The sequence below is a fragment of the Monodelphis domestica genome, chromosome 2, assembly GCF_027887165.1.
Source record: "Monodelphis domestica isolate mMonDom1 chromosome 2, mMonDom1.pri, whole genome shotgun sequence".
Taxonomy (NCBI): domain Eukaryota; kingdom Metazoa; phylum Chordata; class Mammalia; order Didelphimorphia; family Didelphidae; genus Monodelphis; species Monodelphis domestica.
Window position 1 is genome coordinate 457,305,142 of NC_077228.1, and position 21,246 is coordinate 457,326,387.

The 21,246-nt window shown below is 37.5% G+C and overlaps 1 protein-coding gene across 1 annotated transcript in view; it reads left to right on the forward strand.

Moving 5' to 3' along the window:
- The window catches only part of SDHC (succinate dehydrogenase complex subunit C), a 39,921-nt gene that overhangs the window by 16,044 nt on the left and 2,631 nt on the right, over positions 1-21,246 (forward strand). Inside the window, exons 3-5 of the mRNA XM_007484981.3 lie at positions 8,773-8,874; positions 11,724-11,785; positions 20,666-20,829. Coding sequence (XP_007485043.1) covers positions 8,773-8,874; positions 11,724-11,785; positions 20,666-20,829 — 328 coding nt within the window. The remainder of the gene's footprint in view (positions 1-8,772; positions 8,875-11,723; positions 11,786-20,665; positions 20,830-21,246) is intronic.

Below are 21,246 nucleotides of genomic sequence, written 5' to 3' on the forward strand. Positions count from 1 at the left end.
TTGGATTTTGACTTTATATTTAATAATTTCTATTCTTTTTCTAATCAACAAAGTCAGAAGTGTGTTTTTTAAGGGAGTTTCTTTGGTCTTTAATCAGTTTTCTTCCTTTTCATTCTTTCTACTGTGTATAAATCATTGATTAACCTTTCTTAAACTTTGCTTGCTAAGTTCTGACATATTGGAATATAATAATGACATTTCTGTAAGGCTTTTTACAGTTTCCCAAGTTGCCATCAGTGAGATAGAGAGGGTAGGAATTATTATAATTCCCATTTTATAAGTAAGGAAATGGAGACTCTACATCAGGGGTCCCCAAACTACGGCCCATGGGCCACATGCAGCCCCCTGAGGCCATGTATCCATCCCCCACCGCACTTCTGGAAGGGGCACCTCTTTCATTGGTGGTCAGTGAGAGGAGCACTGTATGTGGCGGTGCTGCAAAGTGTGGTGTCGCTCACATACAGTACTACTTCTGGTGACATATTCATTTTCTTTCTTTTTTTAAACAACGTATTTTTACTGATATCTTTTGTTTGTATATTATTTATATTTTTCAGTGTACCTTCTCCTCAGAAACATTCTTTTGAAGCAAAGAATAAATAAAAAAAACAGCTCAAGAAAAATAGCCAACATACTGGAAAATGTTAACCATAGTGTTCCATATCCATAGTCCCCTATCTCTGATATTATCTATAGTGTTTCATATCTATAGTTCCCATTCATTTTCTTGGCTTCAGCCAAGTTAGAGACCCCCTTCTATAGGGGGTTTCTTTTCTTTCTCTCTGATCTTTCATCCTTTTTCATTCTCATAACTCCTGCTATTCAAAGCCATAATTAACTAATTATTCTGCTGCCCAAGACAAGTATCTTAAAAGGTGCCCTCAATTTCTCTTGAGAGAAATTCCTTTATAGTTGGAGAGATCTTCACCTCAAGACATAGAACTATGGAATGAAAGATTTTCAGGGCATTGCAAGGACTTCTTGAGGAATGGAACTGGGCAAATCTGGGCTGGAGAAGAGCTTACCTGGAGAACTGTTGCCTGATAGCTTTCTATTTTAATTAGTTCTTGTTAGCCAGGTGCTAAGACCTGAGTACAGCTGCTGTGAGTGCTTTTTAAAGTTTGGCACCCTGGGGCAAAGTCCTCAGCCTACCCTAGTTATGGCTCAGCTGCTATCTGTAGGATATTGTTATTTAGAGGTCTTAAATGCAGCATATCATGAACTAAAGTCATTATTTCAGATAGCCCCCAAAACCAAAAAATACCTCTTTTAAATTACATTTTTTCTGTAGTGCCATCAGTTTTATCATCATTTTCTTAGTGATTTCTAACATTCTAACCTTTGACTTGTTATCTTCAAATCACAGTATCTCAGTGAACCCCAGTTTCCTCATTTGTAAAGGCTGAATGATGATAACTCCTGCTTTTTGTACTGCAGAATTGTTTTGAGGATTAAATGGGAGTAAGTTAATATGCTTTGAAAATTGTAAAACACTATATATTCTGTAACTATCTTATATAAAGTTAGCTGGGTTTTTTTTCCTGCCTGTTATCTCTCCAGTTTCATCATTTATTTCTTCTTCAACCACTTTTTGACCTCTATCCTCTCCCTGTTGTAATACATAGTACACATTGCTGCCAGATTAATCTTCTTAAAACATTGCTTTAATCACATTACTCCCTGCTCTGAAGTCTACAATGATGCTGTATTTGGGCCAAATCCAGATTCCTTTGTATGACATTCAATTGGACCCATCTTATATAAGGTTATTTTCCACTACTCTCCATTTTGGTCCTTCTAGCCAGGAAGATTTTTTGATCTTGTTGCTTCTTTCCTTCTCATCTTTAGTTATATTATTTCCTTCGCTTATAGGTTACTTTTTCCATAGAAACTAATTATTTCTGTAATTTATTTTTAAGACCCAAGACTCAGGTTCAGCAATTCTTTGACTAACCTTAATCCCTTGGAGAGGTAGATAGGATACTGGACTTGGAGTTAGAATGGCCAGGGTTTAGGTATCACATCCAACACTACGATGAGACCATGGACAACTCAGCCTATTTCCTCATTTGTTAAATGAGGATAATAATACCATCTACTTCATAGTGTTTTGGTGAGGACCAAATTGGATAACATATGTAATGTGCTTTGTAAACTTAAAAGGCCTATATCAAAGTCAGTTACTATCACATGTTGATTGTTCAGTTATTTTGAATTTATACATACATAATGATATTAATATGGAAATAGGTCTTGATCAATGACACATGTAAAACCTCATGGAATTGTGTGTTGGCTATGGGAGGGGTGGGGGGAGGGAAGGGAAATAACCTGAATCTTGTAACCATGGAAAAATATTCTAAATTGATTAAATAAAATATTCCAAAATTTTAAAAAGTACATAATGATAGAGAGAGAGCTAGAAGCAAAAAAGGAAAGGCAATCCCTGCCATTAAGGAGTTTACATTTTAATTAGGGGTGGAGCAATTTGGCAGGGAGATAACACATAAAAAAGAATTGAGGAGTGGGGAGTGGGAAAGTGGAGAAGGCTAGAGTGTTTGGAGTAAGCATGACTAGCTTGGATACTCAGATAGAGGTTCTGGGTTGGAACCCACCAATTAAAGGAGGAAGCTGTGAGGGTGGAGATAACTTCTAGGGTAAGAAGACTAGTATGTATACACATGATTTCTGTGGTACTGTTACATAAGCAAGAACTTATGCCTTGGAACTGGATTTTGTTCATATATGTGTGTCTTTTTTTTCCACCTAGATTTCTGTAGTAGAAATTCTTAATATAGAACTAGGCATGCAAGCAATTAGTACATTAAATTATTTAATTCACTTGTTGAACAATTCTCAACCTAAACCCAAAGAAAAAGAGAAATTGGGAAGATCTCTGGAATCGTTAAGTTGAGTCTGGTTCCTTATTTTTGAAACAAAAGTAAATATATTTGGTAATGTGTGAGCACTAGGTCCAGCTGTTGTTACTTGTCCTTTTTCAAAGTCCTAATGTTGTCATAATGTAGTAGACAATATAGGGCAGTAGAGAGAAAATAGGAGACATATGTGTATGGAGACATTGAGGAAAGTAGTGGTTAAACATGAAGGGAACAGAAAGGCAAGGGTAAAATTGGGACTGTAGCCTGATGACTAAGTTCTATAGCATCTGGAAGAGGGCATTTCAATCTGTCAGACTCAGCACCCCACATTTAACTGAGTTGGATTGGGAGTTGTTGGGTGGGATCTCCCTGGTGAAGGAATGTGTGGTATAGTTGTTTTAGAAAAAATTGTTCCATCTCTGAATATAGACTGTAGGTGGGTGCTTGCCTCTGTGGACATCTGGAATAATTCACAACCAATTCCTAATTACTCTGGTTATTTTTAGAGAATATTGATATCTCTCTTCCCCTTTACCCCCCCCCCCCCCCAACCAACCAGTAGTTTGGTCAGTTCCCTGATAGCTGGTAGGGTCTTGAGCTTAACTTTTGCAGAACCCCCCTGAATAATGACTTTGTTTTTTCTAACAGTATGTTTTTCTAGTTAATAATTATTTTTAACTTCTTGAAGTCTCATTTCCTTCAGCTCTTTCTTTGAATTTTGTGTTTGTCCACACACTTATGTATACTTATCTGTTATCAGATGTACACACAGACTTTACATCTAAAGTGTTTAGGTCTCCATCTGTCAGGGAACTGAAGGTTTTTTCTTAGCTGTCTCCTTTTCTGGAATCTGGCAACCAGTTCCCTTATTGCTATGATTAACATCTTCTCACAGGATGTCTTGCTATTGCATACATAGAGAAAATTGTTGCTCAGATTAGCTTCATTAGTAGCTTTTACTGCCATATTTCTCATTCAGGGCTTTGACTTTTTATTTAACTTTACTTTAATACTAATGACACATCAGTTCCCATTTCCCAAAATTTCTGCTTGTGTCTTTAGGCCTGCATAACATTTACTTCTTTCACTGAGTAGTAGATCTTATTGCAGAATTAGAGAATAAAAGAATTTTGTATTTGGAAGATACCTTATCAGCCATCTAGGCCAACTCATACCCTAAAAAAAGTAATCCTATATAAACATGTCTAATGAGTAGTCATCTAGCCTTTGCTTGAACACTTTCCATGAGAGAGAGCCCCCTCTATTTTCTGTTCCAATTTGGAGTAGCTCTGGTTATTAGGAGTTTTTTTCCTTCACACCTAAATTACTTTTTGTACCTTTAATCCATTTTTCTGAATTCTGCCTTCTGGGGCTAAATAGGACAAATCTAATCCTTCTTTTCTTATGATATCCTTTGAAGGTACTTGAAGACAGCAATCATGTTTCCCCTGAATATTCTCCAATTTCTTCAGATTGTATTCATATGGCATTGATTTTACGACTTCTCACCATTCTTGTAGCTCTCCTGATTATTTTTCTTCAAATGTACTCAAAATAGAATATTTGTAGTATGAACAATTATAGTATCCAAGGCAGGATACCGCAGAATTACTGCCTTATTCCTTGGAATATCACACAATATTACATCAGCTGTTTTGACTACCTCGGCATGCTATTGGTTCCTTTTAGCCTTGTAGGCCATTTTAAAATCCCTAGATCTTTTTCTGGAAAATTACTACCTGACCTTGTTTTCCTGTTCTTGTATAAGGTACCTAGGTGGTGCAGAGGATAGAACCCTAGGCGTGGAGTCAGGAAGATCTGAGTTCAGATCTGGCCTCAGACACTTGTCATTTCTTATGGCATAATAGTATTCCATCACAATCATATACCACATGTATAGTATACCAGGTATATTAGCATCTTGAAAGTATTATTGGTGTATTGATATTGTATCTTATGTGTTCATATACCAGACTCATAGTCCTGTTACTTATTGATTATTGTATTTCCAAATCTTCAGTCCAAAGGATAAAAGAATTTCTGAGCAGGACAATATTTGCCACAGGGTCCTAGCCACCTCCTTGTTAGACCACACTTCTTACCAAGTCACGTATTTGATTAACCTCCTCCTCTTTGACTATGTGATTGTCAATTGGGCCAATGTTAAAACCTATGTCATGTCACATGTTCATTAGCTACCACCCACTCCACATTTCTAAATTCTTCAATAAAAGTTTGGGGACATGTGCAGATCTCTTTCAATACCATCAGAGGAGCATGAATGTGAATGAAATATGAATGTGTCACTGCAGGTGGTTACAACGTGTTAAGCTATTCCCTAATTGGTGGGCGTCCCTTCAATGTTTAATTCTTTGCCACCACAAAAAGAGTCACTTTAAATTTTTTTGTCCATAAAGCTCTTTTTTCTTAATCTCTTGGGTTACAAGACCTAGTATAGTATTCCTGGGTCAAAGGATATGCACAGTTTTGTAGCCCTTTGGGCCTACTTCTAAATTGTGCTCCAGAATGGTTGATCAGGTCATAACTCCACCAACAGTGCATTAGTGTTCCTGTTTTCTCACATCCCCTGTGTTTGTTATTTTCCTTTTCTGTCTTATTAGCAAATCTGATAGATGTGAGGTAGAACCTTAAGAGTTGTTTTAATTTGTATTCCTTTAATCAATAATGATTTAGAGCATTTTCCTATAGCTATGATAGCTTTTCTTCTGAAAAATATTCATAACTTTGACCATGTATCAATTGGAGAATGACTCATGTTTTTATAAACTTTGACTCAGTTTTCTATATATTTGAGAAATGAGACCTTTATCAAAGAAACTTATTGTAAATTTTTTCCTCCAGTTTTCAGCTTTTCTCCTAAATTTGGCTGCACTGGATTTGTTTGTGCAAAACCTTCTAAATTTGACATAATCACAATTATCCATTTTGTATCTTATAATATTTTCATCTTTTGTTTGATTACAAATTCTTTCATAACTTATCCATAGATTTGACAGGTAAAGTAATCCGTGCTATCCCATAAAAGTATATCTGACAGAGTTCATCACATTCTCAATTATGTAAAAATCCCTCAAACAATTTTTTGGATGACTGTTTTATGGTGTGATAAAGATGTGAGATTTTACAAGATCACCTGAACTTCTGACAATAGTTTTGTCATAGCCTTAAAAGAAGAAGTGAATTTTGATATAAAAAATCATCTTTTTTCATTGGGGGGGGAAAAGACTATTTCCTAGTCTCACTCAGGCTGTAGGTGCAAGTGTTGATTTTGAGCCCATGGCACTACTGATTACATAGGAGTTTTAAGAGTACAAAGGAACCATAGACAACCTCGTGAACTCCTTAATCAAACAAAAAGTAGAGATAGTTACAAAAAGAAAACAATTCTGATTACCTGAGATTGAAAAGCTTCTGCACAAAATAAATACAGTTAGGATAAGAAGGGAAGCAGTGGAATGGGAGAAAATCATCAAATTTTTCAGTTAAAGGTTTAGTATTCATGATATAAAGGCAGTTAACAAAAATAAGATATATTATTTATATGTGTATATATTTTATGTTATATATGTAGAACAGGATTGGTACTATAGCTGAAGACCACATTTGTTCTGATGTCTGTTTTTGTAAATCCTATAATTTAAGAATGGTTTTTACATTTTAAAATACAAATCACCCTTAGCTTGCAGACCATAATGAAACAGATTTGGCCCACAGACTGTAGCTTGCCAATTCCTGGTATAGAAGATCAGTTCCATGGTGATTAATAGACTTATTTGGTTATATTTCTATCTCTTACTGTTAGATGCTTATTCCCATTCCCTTTAACTCAGTCATCACAGTTTCCTGGTTCTCATTGAACCCTAGTTCCCTCAGATACTTGTAGTTGTGTGTCCCTAGACAAGTTAGTTAACCCCATTTGCCTAGCCCTTTATTGTTCTTTTGCCTTGGAACCGATGCTTAGTTTTGATTCTAAGGCAAAAGATAAGGTTATTCAAAGCTCTTTATAACTTTACCCTCTCAAATTCATTCCACTTGTGGGGTTTTCCTTAATGGACTTCCCTGACCAGCAGGGTCCCACAAGGGAAGGGGCTCACCTTTGTGATGGGACCCGAGGAGAGGTAGGAACCGAGAACCAGGGTGGAAATGAAAGACAAGGACAAGTCAGTGTTGGATGGGGCAGGCAACCCCTATGATACTCCCTTTGATAGGAGAATATGAGTACAAAGGAACAGGAGGTGGATGAGGAGATTAAGATAGGGAATGCAGGCAGAGATGGTTACAGCCTCGGGGAAGGAGAAGGTCAAGAGGAGAGACATAGTCATTGAGGAACCCAGTGGAGCTCCATGGAAGGGGAGAGAAAGCCAAGAGGAAGTTCATGGGTTTGCCTCTGAATTTAATCCTGTCCTGCCTGGGCGGTACTCCCAAGCACGTAGTAACCACATCACAAAGTATAGACAATTAAGATTGGGTGGCAAGGTAGAGGGAACACCTTTGGGCGTATAGATTGCAAACCAGCTTTCCTGGGGAATTGAGTCCAAGCATGTTAATGAGTTTGTTTTAGCCAAGGGCCGCATGGCCAGTTCAGGGTTACATTCACAAGCCTCATTGGTATAACCTTATGCTTGGAGACACAGTAATCATACAGTCATTTATATTTCATAGATGTGAATATGCTTGGGATGCTACACCACTCCAGAGGTGAAGTTTCACCTCAGATCCAAGTGAATTGGTAATCTCGACAAAATATAGGAAGTCTATTTTGGAGGGGTTGTGGGAGGATAATCACATTGTTACATTGGTGATGGAACTGTGAATTAGTATAACCCAACCATTTTGGATAACAGTTTGGAATTATGCAAAGAAAGTGACTAATATGTCCATACCCTTTGAGCAAAGATTCCTGTTCTAGGCTGGTCCCTCATAAGAAGGAGGTTCTTTTTTATACACCCAAATATTTCTAGCAGTATTTATTGTGATAGCAAAGAATTGTACACAAAGTTGATGTCCCTTGATTGGGAAATGTTTAAACAAACTCTAGTACTGTAGAATTGACAAATAATAATGAATGCAGAGAAGGATAGAAGGAGTTCTATAAACTGATGCAGAATGAAGTAAGCAGAACTAAGAAAACAAGATGCACAGTGACTAAAACAATGTCAATGGAGCGATCAGCAACCACAAAATGAAAGTGAATGTTGCCAGATTACAAAAATTAAGCATGACCTCAAAGAAAAGTGATGAGAGAACATTTCCTTCTACTCCTTTGGAGAGCTGGGAAATGCACAGGTTTGGAACATAGAATATATTTTCAGATTTTTTTCAATGGATTGAATAGTTTTCCTGACTTTTTTATCTTTTTCTTTTTTTACCCTTAAAAAATTGTTATGGGGGCAGCTGGGTGGTTCAGTGGATTGAGAGCCAGACCTAGAGAAGGGAGGTCCTAGGTTCAAATCTGTCCTTAGATATTTCCTAGCTATGTAATGTTGGGCAGGTCACTTGAGCCCCATTGCCTAGCCTTTACTGCTCTTCTGCCTTAGAACCAATACATAGTATCAATGCTAAGACAGAAAGTAAGGGTTTAAAAAAAATTGTTATACAGCATTCTCTGTAAGAGAATCTTTGGTCATTTGGGATAGAAATACAGGGAAAATGTTTAGGCTATATTAATATAATATATTATATAATATATTATTGTTTTAAAATTTTATTAATATAATTAATATTAATATAATAAAATGTATTTTTGAAAAGTAAAGCATTTTGTAGAACTTAAAATATATATCAGCTATTAGTATTATTTTAGAGCATTTGGTTGGGCTCTTGGTTTATCTTAATACTTTTGTCCACTTAATTGCTTCTGGTTCTATTCTAGTGCTGTCCCTCTGGGAACAACAGCTAAGGAAGAGATGGAACATTTCTGGAATAAGAACACCAATTCAAATCGTCCTTTGTCTCCTCATATCACAATTTACAGGTAAGAGGGAATTCTAGGATGGGTTTTAAAAATGATGGCTCATGGTCCTCAGAGTCAAGCCTTGCTTCTAAACCATCACTTTTATCTTGAACACAGACATAAGTGTTCAATAGCCTCAGGCCTTTCCCCATAAGAAATGAAATAACTCTCCCCATTTATCTTAGGCTTTTATCCCAGCGCTTGCCCTTCAGATTGTCTTTCTTCCCTTGGTTTTCAGGATCTTGCTATGAAAAGATATTCCAACTGTGGAGACAGTTGAATGAGAGACCCCCAAGGTAGGGATGGGGAGGATTATAAAAGAAGGAAGCAGCTGAATTGCTTGGTATTAAGGCAGTTGCCCTCCCTTGGAACTAGACTGCAATCTAGAATCTCACCTTTTCATACTAGATTCTTGCAGTAAACCCTTAATCTAGGTCCCCAAATCTTAAAAAAAAAGCAAAACAACTATTTATTGACATCTTTTGTTTTTATTTCATCTGTATTTTTTATTGTATCTGTTCCTTATTCCCCTTTCTGAAAACCTTCTTTTATAACAATTTTTTTTAAAGTTTAGCAAAACTAACCAACACATTGAAAAAGTCTGTCATTATCTGTTATGCACATACCCATAGTCTGCCAACTCTATAAATCAGGGACATGCCTTCTAACATTGGCTCTTTTTGGTCATTATAATTTCACAGCATTCAGTTTTGATTGTTTTGTGGCTAACATACTTACAGAGAACCTGTGATGTTCAAAGCTTTGCTTCTTCATTTTGAGGTCACCTCAGTGAGTGAGGTAAATTAGTTATTTTTCTAGGGGTGGAGAGTATCAATCTCTGATAAAGACTGATGTCATATTATGGTCAAAGGCTTTGGAGGCAAAAGAACTCAAACTTTAGAAGATTGTTTCTCTCTTTGCTGTTCCAGCAAGACTTCTCAAGCTATTGCAGCCTTCTTATTAACATTCTTGCCAGTGGAGCTCGCCATTCTTGAACCACCTCCACAAATACCTCAGCCTTTCAGATTTTCCCCGAGTCAGATTCCAGGAATAATTCTCGTTGGAGAAATAGGCCATTCTGCTCAAACAGTATCAGGGTAATAGGTGGCCTCAACCCCTATGTCTAAAAGATCACACACTCCTTTCTACCTCAAACATAATAAGAGTTGGCCTTGAGGGGAGTAAGCTTTGAAAATTTCCTAGTGATCTTGCACCTATGTACAAAGCCCTTCTATTTCCCCCCAGAACAGTCCAGTGTATATAGAATGGCTCTAGGCTTGTGAGATGCATCTACTATTACACTGGCTGCTTCCATGGTTACAGGACCTTAGGCAATCTATAAATGAAAGAAATCACCATGAAGGAAGGGGTGCTTCCATTGTTTCCTTCCAAGCAAAAACTGCTTAGATATTGAAAATCAGATTTGCCATTTGTCATTGTTAATTATTACAATTTAGGAGGGGAGTTTTGGGCAGTGAATAATTAAGATACTATTCAACACTGGATATATTTTTCATGAAGGTATCAAGTAGAGAAAAAGGATTGTAACCACATGTTCAGAATGAGATCAGATAAAAACTTAGTTAAAGTAATCAGAACTGAGAACCAAAAAAAATAAAGGGTTCTGAGAACAAAGAGTGTTACCTATTGATTAGCAAGAGATAAATGGCTTTCTGGAGAAGAAATAGGTTGAGTAAATAATTATGAATTATTGAATGTAGTGTAATTAGATGAGAAGTTTAACTTTCCCTCTTGTAGGAGGATTTAGGATATCTATAAAAGATGAAGGTACAGACTAGGAAAGATTTCTTATATTCTGTATTACTTTAGTGCAAGAACTCAGGAAGTAGAAGAACCTTAGACCATTAGAATCCAGTGAATTCCTTCTTTACTGTATTCTTTTTTGACCGATCTAGCTGAGTTCATGCTTCTTCTATTGTTGTGGGAAAACCAAAGTTTGGAGCAGGGTCTTGCCCTAAGAATGGGAGGCTCAAAACTGCTCAATTCAGAGATATAAAAGGATTTTATTTAAAGAAGAATAGGTTTAAGATGGTAAAATAACTTAAGCTGGTGAAATGGCCTAAGGACCAGTAGAATAGCCCAAGCAGGGGGCCTCAAGGTTGAGCGTCTGCGGGCTTGTCACCTTCCATTCCAGGGAAATCTCTACCTTTTTCCAGAATAGTCCACCCCTGGGCAGTATGGGGAAGTACAGAAAAAACAGGGGAAAATGGGTGTTAAGAAAGTGGGTACAAGTCCCAGTGGAGGTCTGATACATCAGTTGGGGGCATGCACAGGATTGGGGGGGCTCTCCTGGACTTCCAGGGCCTTTAGTGCACATGTCCCATGTTTTCCCCATTGTCCCACCTGCCATCATTTGTTAACATGAGAGATGTCTCATTACCCTCCTGGAACATATTCATCAAAGCGGAGAACATAGGGAGAATATAGTACAGTACATGTCCATTAGAAGTGATTAATAATGTCTGACAGTTCAGAACTAAGGTAAATACAGAACAATATAAGCAATTAATAATACACAATAGCTCAAAGCTGATGGAAATGCAGAACAGAAGAGCACAAAACCATCATACAGAATCAAATATCATAATAATACAGAATGGTTTACTGATTAATACAGATTTTGCAACTTATGCTTAACTAGCACTAACTGGTGAAAAATGCAAGATTTCAGAACATGAGGATCCCACCTATATCACTGCTCACCTCCATCACTAGGAGCTTTGTATTTAGGGAGAGGCCTACAAAGAGTTTTATGTGTCTTCCTGCTGGAATGGCTTCAGTGTAACGAATCATTCTTTGGAGGCTCTACTCAGTTTGTTTTTAAATTTTTATTATTTTTTTTTTTACAGTTGGTCCCTGCCTATGGCGATGTCCATTTGCCACCGAGCCTCTGGTATTGCCTTGAGTGCAGGTTTGTATTTGAGGTTCTGAAGACCCATGACTATCATGACAGCTTCTGCTTTTATCTCTTTTATGTTTCAGTATTTTTATTCAGAGAATGTATTTGGCCCCATTGTTAAGTGTATTTTGTCATCCTTTGGGCTACTTACTGTAATGTTTAACAGGCTGCTTTGACCCTTAAATATTAATGCTTTTGTACTGTGGAATACTTTTTTTTTTTAATGCCCTTACCTTCTGTCTTAATAATAACTCTAAGACAGAAGGACAAGCAAAGGCAAATGGGGTTAAGTGACTTGACCAGAGTCACATAGCTAGGAAGTGGCTGAGGCCAGATTTGAACCCAAGTCCTTTCTCTAGGCCTGGTGCTCTGTCCACTTGCTGCCTAGCTGCCTTTTGTGAAATACTTCTATGATGAAAGTTTAGAAGTCAGATAATCTGATTTTACATTCAATCCATTTGTAGGTGAAGAAATTGAAGCAAAGGGACTTGCCCTAGAAGTCACACAGGTCATATATAAGCAGCAGAAATAGGGTTTGAGCCTCAGCACTGACTCCAAAGCCAGCACTTTCTCCTTGCATCACATTTCTTTACTCAAGAAAACCACCCTACACAACTGGTAGCAGATAGAAGAGATATGGTGTCAGGCGACAGTTTCTCCATTTATAGAGAGATTTGAGACGATCATTGATTTTATGCTCTCAGCCAGGGCCATCTTAGAGCAAAGATGAAATTTTTATGTTTCTGGAAGAGGAATGGGCTTTTGGCGACAGATGTAAACTGAGAAGTGATGGGGTGCCTTTCAGGAGATCTGGCCAAATGGGCTGTCTACAGAAAGATTTTTAGTCAGAAATCTACTGCAGTGAGGGCCTGGCAGCTCTTCAGGTTAATGTTCCAAGATCTTTACTGACAGGATAAATGACTTTGTGACTTAGAACAGTGTGCACATCTTCACTCTTTTCCTATCACTACATCCTTGATGTTTCTTTAGCACTTCTGACTATCTCCTTCCTACCTCACCAAAGGGGAGGAGGAAAAGCCTCTTGCCTGGAATCTGTCTGTAAGCAGTAGCATTGCTGTGGCTGACAGAGCAGCCCTGTCACCTTCCTTGAAAGGAAATTCTGAGCCTGTCTGACTTCTCTTGGGGATCTTTAGCCTGGGAGCAGAGCCCATTCCTTACCTATCCCATCAGGCATCATTATCAGCCAGAGAGATTCCATCCCAGTCTGCACAGAGCAGAACAGATGGGCACTGTGGGAGCCCTCAGGGCTCAGCATGCTGCACTTTCTCTACTGCTCTCTTGATCTGGCGATCTGCTCTTTGGTGCCAGACAAAACTATCAAGGATAGGGCTGGAGAGGGCTGATTCTTATGACTGTTGTAGGTGAAAATGTAGCCATTCCTCCTGATTTCCCTTGCAGCCTTCAGGATCTTTTTTGGATTGCTTTAGGCTTCCTGTATAGACTTCTCTATTGAAGGGCTGACTATCTGTGGCTACAGCCTGCGCCAAAGGAGTGTCTGCCAAAGCATTCAAAGAAATGAATTCTGAAACTACTGCTGAGCCTGACACTCCACTAGTCACATATACTAAGTGAGCTCAGAGTTTTTGTTAGTGGTTAAGTGAGGATTGAGGATATATTCTTATCTGCCCCTTAATCAGTAGAAGGAAACCTAAATCAAAGGATTAGTTCACTCAGTCTTGATAAGACAGTTATGTGCCCTATAGAAGCCCTGTAGTTCTTTGTGTGGAAGAGAGTTCCTGCACTTTGAATAAAGCCAAAGACTTGATATTGATGGTTCTCTTACTTTGTGAAGTTGGACCCTGTTCTCTTATACTAGCTCACTTCACTAGCATTGAACCAACACTGTAATTTTTTTTCCACTTTAAACATTATTTTATTTGGTCATTTCCAAACATTATTCATTGGAAACAAAGATCATTTCCTTTTCTTCCCTCCCCCCCTCCCACCACCTCTCCCATAGCCGACGCACGATTCCACTGGATGTCACTTGTGTTCTTGGTTCGAACCCATTTCCATGTTGTTGGTATTTGCATTAGAGTGTTCATTTAGAGTCTCTCCTCAGTCGTATCCCCTTCCCCCCTGTAGTCAAGCAGTTGCTTTTCATCGGTGTTGTTACTCCCATAGTTTATCCTCTGCTTGTGGATAGTGATTTTTAGATCCCTGCAGATTGTTCAGGGACATTGCATTGACACTAATGGAGAAGTCCATTACCTTCGATTGTAGCACAGTGTATCAGTCTCTGTGTACAGTGTTTTCCTGGTTCTGCTCCTCTCACTCTGCATCACTTCCTGGAGGTTGTTCCAATCTCCATGGAATTCCTCCACTTTATTATTCCTTTGAGCACAATAGTATTCCATCACCAACATATACCACAATTTGTTCAGTCATTCCCCAATTGAAGGGCATCCCCTCATTTTCCAATTTTTGCCTACCACAAAGAGAGCAGCTATGAATATTCTTGTACAAGTCTTTTTCCTTATTATCTCTTTGGGGTACAAGCCCAGTAGTGCTATGGCTGGATCAAAGGGCAGACAGTCTTTTATCACCCTTTGGGCATAGTTCCAAATTGCCCTCCAGAATGGTTGGATCAATTCATAACTCCACCAGCAATGAATTAGTGTCCCTACTTCGCCACATCCCCTCCAGCATTCATTACTTTCCTTTGCTATCATGTTAGCCAATCTGCTAGGTGTGAGGTGATACCTCAGAGTTGTTTTGATTTGCATCTCTCTGATTATAAGAGATGTAGAGCACTTTTTCATGTGCTTATTAATAGTTTTGATTTCTTTGGCTGAGAACTGCCTGTTCATGTCCCTTGCCCATTTATCAATTGGAGAATGGCTTGATTTTTTGTACAATTGATTTAGCTCTTTGTAAATTTGAGTAATTAAACCTTTGTCAGAGGTTTTTATGAAGATTGTTTTCCAATTTGTTGCTACCCTTCTGATTTTAGTTACATTGGTTTTGTCCAACACTATAAATTTTAAGATTCGAGTACCTTAAACTCATAGTTGCTTTTACTATAACTAAACCAGAATCACAGATTTTATACAGTTTGATGCTTTCCACTCGCAGCTGGGTAACATTCAGTAGAATTACATCTCTCACTTCTTTCCAGGCTTTGTCTACTATGCTAAAAATTGATGAGTGAAATTACCACTGAGAATTTTGGCTGGCTCTCTCTCTCTCTCTTGTCCTTATCATATTCTTTTTTGTATCTTTCCTGTTTGTGTACATATTGTAAGCTGGGACTGGGAGATAATGACATAGGATTTAGTGCATGGGGATGAGAACTTAGTTCTTTGGAACCCCAATTTACAAATCTGTAGTTTGGAAATCTTAGACATTCTGGACAGTAATCTACTTGTACTTCTCAGAAAGTGACTGGACATGTCTAAAAATTTCTTTCCACTTTATGACTGCCAAGTCTTGTTTTTTGTTTTGTACCAGCAAAGTGAGATAGACTGAAGCGTTAATTTGACATTAGAGGAACAAAATATCTCTTGGAAATGCTTCACTTTACTTGGGACCCACAGGTGCCCTGGATTCTGGGAGTGAGTGATTGCCAGAAAGATGGCTTGTGTGGATCATGATAGGATTGATGTTGATAGCACTTGAGTAGAAAGAACAGTCAGGTGTAGCCAACACAAAGCTTTAATTATGCTTTGGATAGCTTTGCTTGTTTTGATGTTTTTAGTTTCATTGGCAGTAGCATCTTAGCAGAGGCTTAGAGGAGGTGGTCTTGGTAAAATGGTCAGAAAGCTCTTGGAAATGGCCTAGAGACTTAATAATAACATCTCTCTTCATGCTCTGTAAGCTCTGTAAATACCACTTAACCAGAGGGAGTTGGCCCTGGTAGCTCATTGAAATGGCTTTTTTCCCATAGTGATTACATTGCCTGGGATAGCTCAACAGCTTTATTTCTCCAATTTCAATCATTTAAACACTAAGGGACTTCCTCTAGGACATGGCAACTTAAGATTCATTACTCAAGTGAGAGCTGACTTTTATTTCCCGACAGAGTGAGAATGAAAAGAGTATTTTTCCCCTTGATTTATCTTATACTTTTCCTGCCCTTCTCAAGAGAAGGAAATTATGTTTTACTATCAGGCCTCTGAAGTCAAGATTGGACTTTGCATTGATCACAGTTCTGATGTCTTTTAGTGCTATTTACCTTTATATTATTCTGCTTATTATGTAAATTGTTCTCTTAGTTTTGTATCAGCTTTATTCTTGATTTCTTTAATTCTGCATCAGTTCATACAAGTCTTCTCAATGTTCTCAGAATTCTTAATATTTGTTTAGTGATGCTCTGTTACGTTCATATGCCAAATTTTAATTTCATTTTCTGATTGGTAAGCACACACTTGGCAGTTTTTTCTACTAGAGTGTTGCTACTTTTGGACACACAGAACCAAAGTTTTTCCTTTTCTTTTGGTGATACGCCTAGTAGTGTCACCTTAGGGTCAAAGGATCTATACAAATTGGTGACTTTCTAGTATAGTTTCAAATAATTTTCCAGAACAATTGGAGTAATATATAGCTCCACCAACAGTATATTAGTACACTTATCTCTTCAGCTTCTTCCACATTTACCTCTTTCATCATCTCTGCCAATTTGATTTATGACTTAAAAATTCAAGAGTTGTTTTAACATATAATTTTCTTATTAGTGATTAGGCATAGTCCTTCATGTTGATGATTTACATTTTTTCTTTGGAGAACTACATATCCTTTTAGAATTTATCTGTTGAGATAATCAGAAGAATATCAAAGAAAGCTTAGATCTCATTTATATATTTTTCTTTTGTAAGGGAGAAAGCTCTATCTTTGTCACCTTTGAGTTAACAGATTATTTCTCCTCTTCTCCCCCATCCCCATTTTAAAGAACATTGTGAATAGGCCCAAATGGGGAGATGGCCAGTTATTTTGATTTGTTGTTGTTGTTGTTAATCATATCTAAAAGGGAGGTGGGCAAGGCATTGGAATCTGCCTAGTAAGCCCCATATCTCCTCATATAGCTTTTCTCTCAGCCTCCAAATAATGGAGTAACTTCATCAAATTAAGGTGTTTTTCATTAAAGACTAAAGATTCCATCCTTGTAACATATTGATTTTGAGGCTCTGGACTCTAGTCATCTTTTAAAATTTTGATTACAAAGGTGCTCAATGCAAATGTTCTGAAAAACTTTTACAGATGGAAACTATTTCTTCCTTCTAAACTAAATAGGTTCATTGGCAAAATTCCCTGGTATCTGGGGAGGCAGAGTTTAAAGGAAGGCAGCGAGGAAGCAATTGTTTAGGTCCCCAGCAGCTTGATTTAGGTCCCAGAGGTTTGTAGTGTTATTACTTCATGTGATTCGAAGGTAAAGTAACCAAATGCTCCTTGGTTTCTGAGTTCCTTAAGAGTGTCTATTATTGGGACTGCACAAGTTTTGTCTTTAGGTTGTTGTCCCAGGATGCAGGTAACAACTAGTTACACTCATGTCTAGGAAATGTGTACTTGGGTAGGTGGGATATTTATTGTTGTTTAGGTCTCAGACTTTTCATCCTGGTAGCAGCATTGCAAAGGTTAGTAGAGGGACTTTTGGCTGAACAGATCCTATTTCTGTCTTTGGATGACTCTCTTCCAATGGTGAGGTATGGCAGTGGTTGTTTCTATCCATTTCACCTCTTGGAGAGCCCAAATCACGGTGACTTTGGATCTGAGGACAGAATTCCCGAAAAACTTTTTAGAAATGGCTGCTGAGTCACTCCTTTAAAGTAATTATAGTTAACTTTTAAATAGTACTAGCTTCAGAAAATAGAATAAGGAAGGGACTATTTTTCCAACCTCACAGATAGGGAAATTAAGGCACAGAGAAGATTCTAGTAGAGTTAGAGCCAGGACTAAGATGTTCTTGCCTCTCTTAGGGACTTAATATTTGCCTTTTATCTGATTTTCTGAGTAAGAAGTCTTATTCAAGATTCTATTTAATCTTTGGCAGCCTCCATGAGAAAAATATTGACTTGTAGTTTGGAGAGAACGCTATGGGAGTGAGGAGTTGAAGAATGTGAGATGGGATGAAAGATAGGCGATGGGATTCTGGGGTTGAAATATCTTCCACAGTTGTTTTTTCCTCATCTTAGAACTTATATATGTAGAACAGGGAGAGGATAATAGCTTGATCCTTCTGCATCAGAGCTTGGGCACTTACCTGGTTTCATTAAGTCATGTGACTCTCTTAAGTCAAAAGTAAATAATTGACTTGCCTTTTAATCTTGGATGTTTAAAAGGAACTCAAGGAGCAGCTAGATGGCTCAGTGTATAGAGCCATCCCCTAGAAATGGGAGGTTCCAGTTTCAAATCTGGCTTAGGGTACTTCCTAGCTGTGTGACCCTGGGCAAATCACTTAACCCCCATTACTTAGCCCTTATTGCTACTTAGTATTGATTCTAAGACAGAAGGTAAGGTTTTAATTTTTAAAAAAGGAACCAAAAAAGATAAATTGATGCTTTTCTATATATGTTTGATGTGTATATGTATATCTGTATCATATGTTAATACTGCTTATATGACTTTAAAACCATCAGTGCATCAAGGACAGGCTATAGGATACCTGTTTATTTCTTATTGAAAAAGCATAAACCTTTCATAATGTCTTTGAAAAACGAATATAATTTTAAAAGGAAGTATTGCTCATATGAAATTCTTGTGAAGGAAGTGCTCTTGTATCTTGGCTGGTGGTCTCTGGCATAGACTCATGCAGCTATCTCAGACTTCAGCTTGCCTCTGCAAAGGCACAATCAGTCTATTTTGTTTAAGGCCAAATGCCTCATATGGTCTGAATGAGTTCATTGGCTGAGTTCTTATAGATTTTCTGAAGGTCCTTGCAAGACACAATTGATTTTTCAAATGTACTTTAATTTACCTTTGTTAATACAGTTTTTTGCCATGCTTGTAAGCAAACATCATTAGGGGAAAGCTGCCCAAGCAGCTGAGTAAAAAGCCTAGGCCAACAGAGGTTGATATCTAGGTGGGATTCCTGGATCAAATTCCTTGCCTTAACAAAACTGAATATTTGAATGTTATATCATTATATATATATATATATTAAACATTTTTTTCATTTTCCCAGTTTCATGTAATAATGATTTTCAGTATACAGTTTCTGAAATTATAAGATCCAAATTGTCTCCCTCTCTTTCTTCCCTCCCCCTGAAGATGGTAAGCACTCTTTCTAATTGTAGTTTTAAAAACCTTGTACAGCTGATTTATTTTTTTTGAAAATTTTCAAGAAGCATTTTGGTATAGTGGCTAGAGAGCTAGCCTTGGAACCAGAAAGACCTGAATTCAATTCCTGTCCTTGAAATATACTGTTTATGTGACCCTGTGGGAGTCACCTAATTTCTCAATGCTCTAAACCCTCAAGGATTATAATTGGTATAGAATAATATATGTCTTCATTCATGACATAATAAATAGGGAAGTATATATTGCATGATATCACATGTATAATATATATTGCTTGCCACCACAGAGAGGTAGGAGGGGAAGAAGGGAGGGAGAGAATTGGGACTGCAAAATGTCAGAAAATGAATGTAAAAAATTGTTTTTGCATACAATCAGGAAAAAAATAACCCTCCCCTCCCCCTAAAAAATATTGCACAGAAGTTGCCAACATGTATTAGGAGAGGGAGTTTCCTCAACCACCAGGAGTTCTCTATGCCAATCACAGGTCTAATCTTTATCATTTTTTTGCCTATTTATTGAATCTTCTTCCCTAGAGATATCTGTCTGCTCTGTCTCTATTCACACTTTCCCAGACTCCCTTGAAATGCAAAAGTTAAGATAATTAAGGGCTAGACAATACATTTAGAGGCCATTCTATCTTTTTTTTTTTTTCAGGAAGATTGAACCCAAACAGCTGGGCATTCTTTTTAAATGTAAACTAAATTTTAATTTTGTTTAATTGATTATTTTTATTTTTAAATTAATAATATTAATAATTAATACATTACTAATTAAAATAAAAAATAATTAATTTTTCTATGGTTACATGATTCACATTCTTTCCCTCCCCTCCCCTTACCCTTCTCCCATAGCCAGCTCTCAGTTCCATTGGTTTTACATGTGTCATTGATCAAGACCTATTTCCATATTATTGATATTTGCACTAGGGTGATCATTTAGAATCTACATCCCCCATCAACTCATGTGATCAAGCAGTTGTTTTTCTTCTCTGTTTCTACTCCCACAGTTCTTTCTCTGGATAGCTGGGCATTCTTAAACATTTTCAAATAAATGGTTCAATTTCCATTCTAGTATGTCACAACTCTTCTGTAAGAAAGTCTGTGTCTGACAGCCCTTTCCTGCCTTGATTCTAGTCATTTTCTCATGTCCTTAGTAAGTATAAAGAACAGTTAAGCATTGAACTTTGTATATTTACTCAGGGTAATAAACCTAATTTCTTTTCTCATGTGGTTATAAAGCAAATGTAGACCCTCTTAAGATACAGACTTTATATTCAACATACGTTTTTAAAGTATTTATTCTGTGCTAGACATACACAAACTTTTTTTTTAATACAAAGGCAAAAAAAAAATAGATCTCACCTTTGAGAGATTTAAATTCCTCTGGGCAGATATAACTTGTCTACAGATAAGTAAAGGTTATTTAAGGTGGGAAAGCACACTAACATTCTGAGTGAGGAGGGGAAGATGAGAGACCTCCTAGAGAAACTGACACCTAAGGTGAGTCTTGAAGGACGATCTGTTATCCAGAAGTAGAGATGAAATAGTTATGTTCCATAATAAATGTTTGATGAATCAAAGTCAAGTTATATTGGGTGTACCTGGCAAGAACTGATGAATTGCTTTATTTTCTTCCCAGGAGTATCCCTTTTTGGATTGGCAGCTTTGTTGCTTCCCGGGAATTTTGAATCTCATGTGGAGCTTTTAAAGTCCTTGAGTCTAGGACCAGCTCTGATCCACACAGCCAAGTTTGCTCTTGTTTCCCCGCTTATGTACCACACCTGGAATGGAATCCGACATTTGGTAAGTTTGGTTGGTATGAGAGTCTGGAGAAGTAGGGAAGCAAGATACTGTCTACTTTAAGAGTGGCCTTAGAATTCATCTTCTCTATCTTCCTGAGATAGTAAATGATGTGTAGAGTTTAAATGAGGTCATATAACTAATACATAGGAGAGCCTGAGATATGAGCTAGGTCTTTTGATTAAATCCAGTGTTGTTTCTGCTACATCACATTACCTTTCTTTAATAGGAAAAGCCTGGCCTTGAATGCTGGTGTCTGGGCTGCACTAGACACTTGAGATTTTGGTGCAGGGCTTGTATAAAACTACATGATGACTTGGAAATAGTTGCCCCATGTTGTTTAGAACTATTGCCTTCAGCCTTGCTTAGGGAGAGACTGAACCTTAGCTTGTGAATGGATCATTCTTTCTGTCTTCTCAA